Source organism: Chrysochloris asiatica, unplaced genomic scaffold (genome assembly GCF_000296735.1).
Source record: "Chrysochloris asiatica unplaced genomic scaffold, ChrAsi1.0 scaffold00608, whole genome shotgun sequence".
In the NCBI taxonomy this organism is placed as follows: domain Eukaryota; kingdom Metazoa; phylum Chordata; class Mammalia; order Afrosoricida; family Chrysochloridae; genus Chrysochloris; species Chrysochloris asiatica.
The window spans coordinates 234215-235634 of NW_006409126.1; the positions used below are offsets into that span (position 1 = coordinate 234215).

The 1420-nt window shown below is 45.6% G+C and overlaps 1 gene segment (V, D, J or C); it reads right to left on the minus strand.

Annotated features, from left to right (window-relative positions):
* Positions 1 to 1025: 1025 nt before the first annotated feature.
* On the minus strand, positions 1026 to 1367 carry LOC102813549. The segment is given in 1 exon segment: positions 1026 to 1367. A coding segment is annotated over 1 exon segment (342 nt).
* Positions 1368 to 1420: the final 53 nt, after the last annotated feature.

Genomic DNA, 1420 nt, shown 5'->3' on the forward strand with positions numbered 1-1420 from the left:
CACCACAACTCAAAGGCATCAATTCTTCTACGATCCTCTTTATTCACTGTCCAGCTTTCGCATCCATATGAGGCTATTGAAAACACAATGGCCTGGGTGCATGCAGTTAGCAAGACCTTATTCAAAGAATGTAACTTGTAATTGCTAAGAAGATAGAGAAAGAGCAGCTAGATGTTCTTGCAGACTTGAACTGAAGGTCATACAAGGAGAAAACCTTACAAGTTCCCTGTCCCCTGAGGCAGCCCTGCAGGTTCCTAAGGGGACAGCTTGACCTGGGAGAAGCCTGATTTTCTGGACCACAATTGTTCAGTTACAATGCTTCGGTTAAATGACCCCCAAGTCTGAGACCTTGCAGTTCAAACCCACTTTGCAGTCTAGTGCGTATCCTGTAATGCCACAACAGTACAGTACTCCATTTTCCTGGTGGGCCCAATGTAATCACATGATCCCTAAAGGAGACAACTTAGCATGAAGGTGGTTAGAGCTTTCAGATGGAGCAGGCGTCACAAATGCATTCTTGCTCCCTTGCAGAGGAAGGAATGCCCTAGGAACCTAGACACACAGGCGGCATCTGTTGTTGTTCAGTCATAGCAATCCTGTCTAGGTTTATGAGAGGTACTGATGGGTGTGAACTGCCAACTTCTCTTTCATCCTACAGCACCACACCAGGGCTCATGAGGCCTCTAGGAGGTTAACAAAAATGAAAGAAAACAGATTCTCTCTTACAGGCTCCTATAGGAGCTCAACTTTGTTAAAGTTGGTTTGAGAAAATTATATGATAATAAATTTGTATCCTTCCAATAAGTACATTTAAAGTAATTTGTTATAGCAGGAACGGGATGCTAATAAATAGGATTAAGAGCTATCATCTTTCAGTAACCTTTAACAACTGGAAATCAGTTACCAATTTCTTTAATTGTCTCCTGACCCTCAAAAAGGTTACCACACATAAGTGATGAGACACCACCACTCTCAGCAGTTGAAGAAAGTGTGGGAGTCCTGGGCCTGTGGTGAGGAAGCAGCTGCTACCACAGAGGCACACTGATACAGTCTGCAGGGGAAGTTTTTGTCTGAGGCTGAATCACTGTGGGTGGTAAACTATTATATTGATGACAGAAATAAACCGCCGCATCTTCAGGCTGGAAGCTGCTGATGCTGAGAGTGAAATCTGTCCCAGACCCACTGCCACTAAATCGGTTGGGAACGCCAGAATCCAGGTTGGATGCCCAGTAGATGAGACGCTTGGGAGCCTGTCCTGGTTTCTGCTGGTGCCAGTTTAAGTAGCTGCTCACACTCTGACTGGCTTTGCAGCTGAGGGAGACCGTTTCTCCTGGAGACACAGCCAGGGAGGCTGGAGACTGGGTCATCACAATGTCCCCTCTGGCACCTGTAATCACAGTGAACAATTACCATACACACA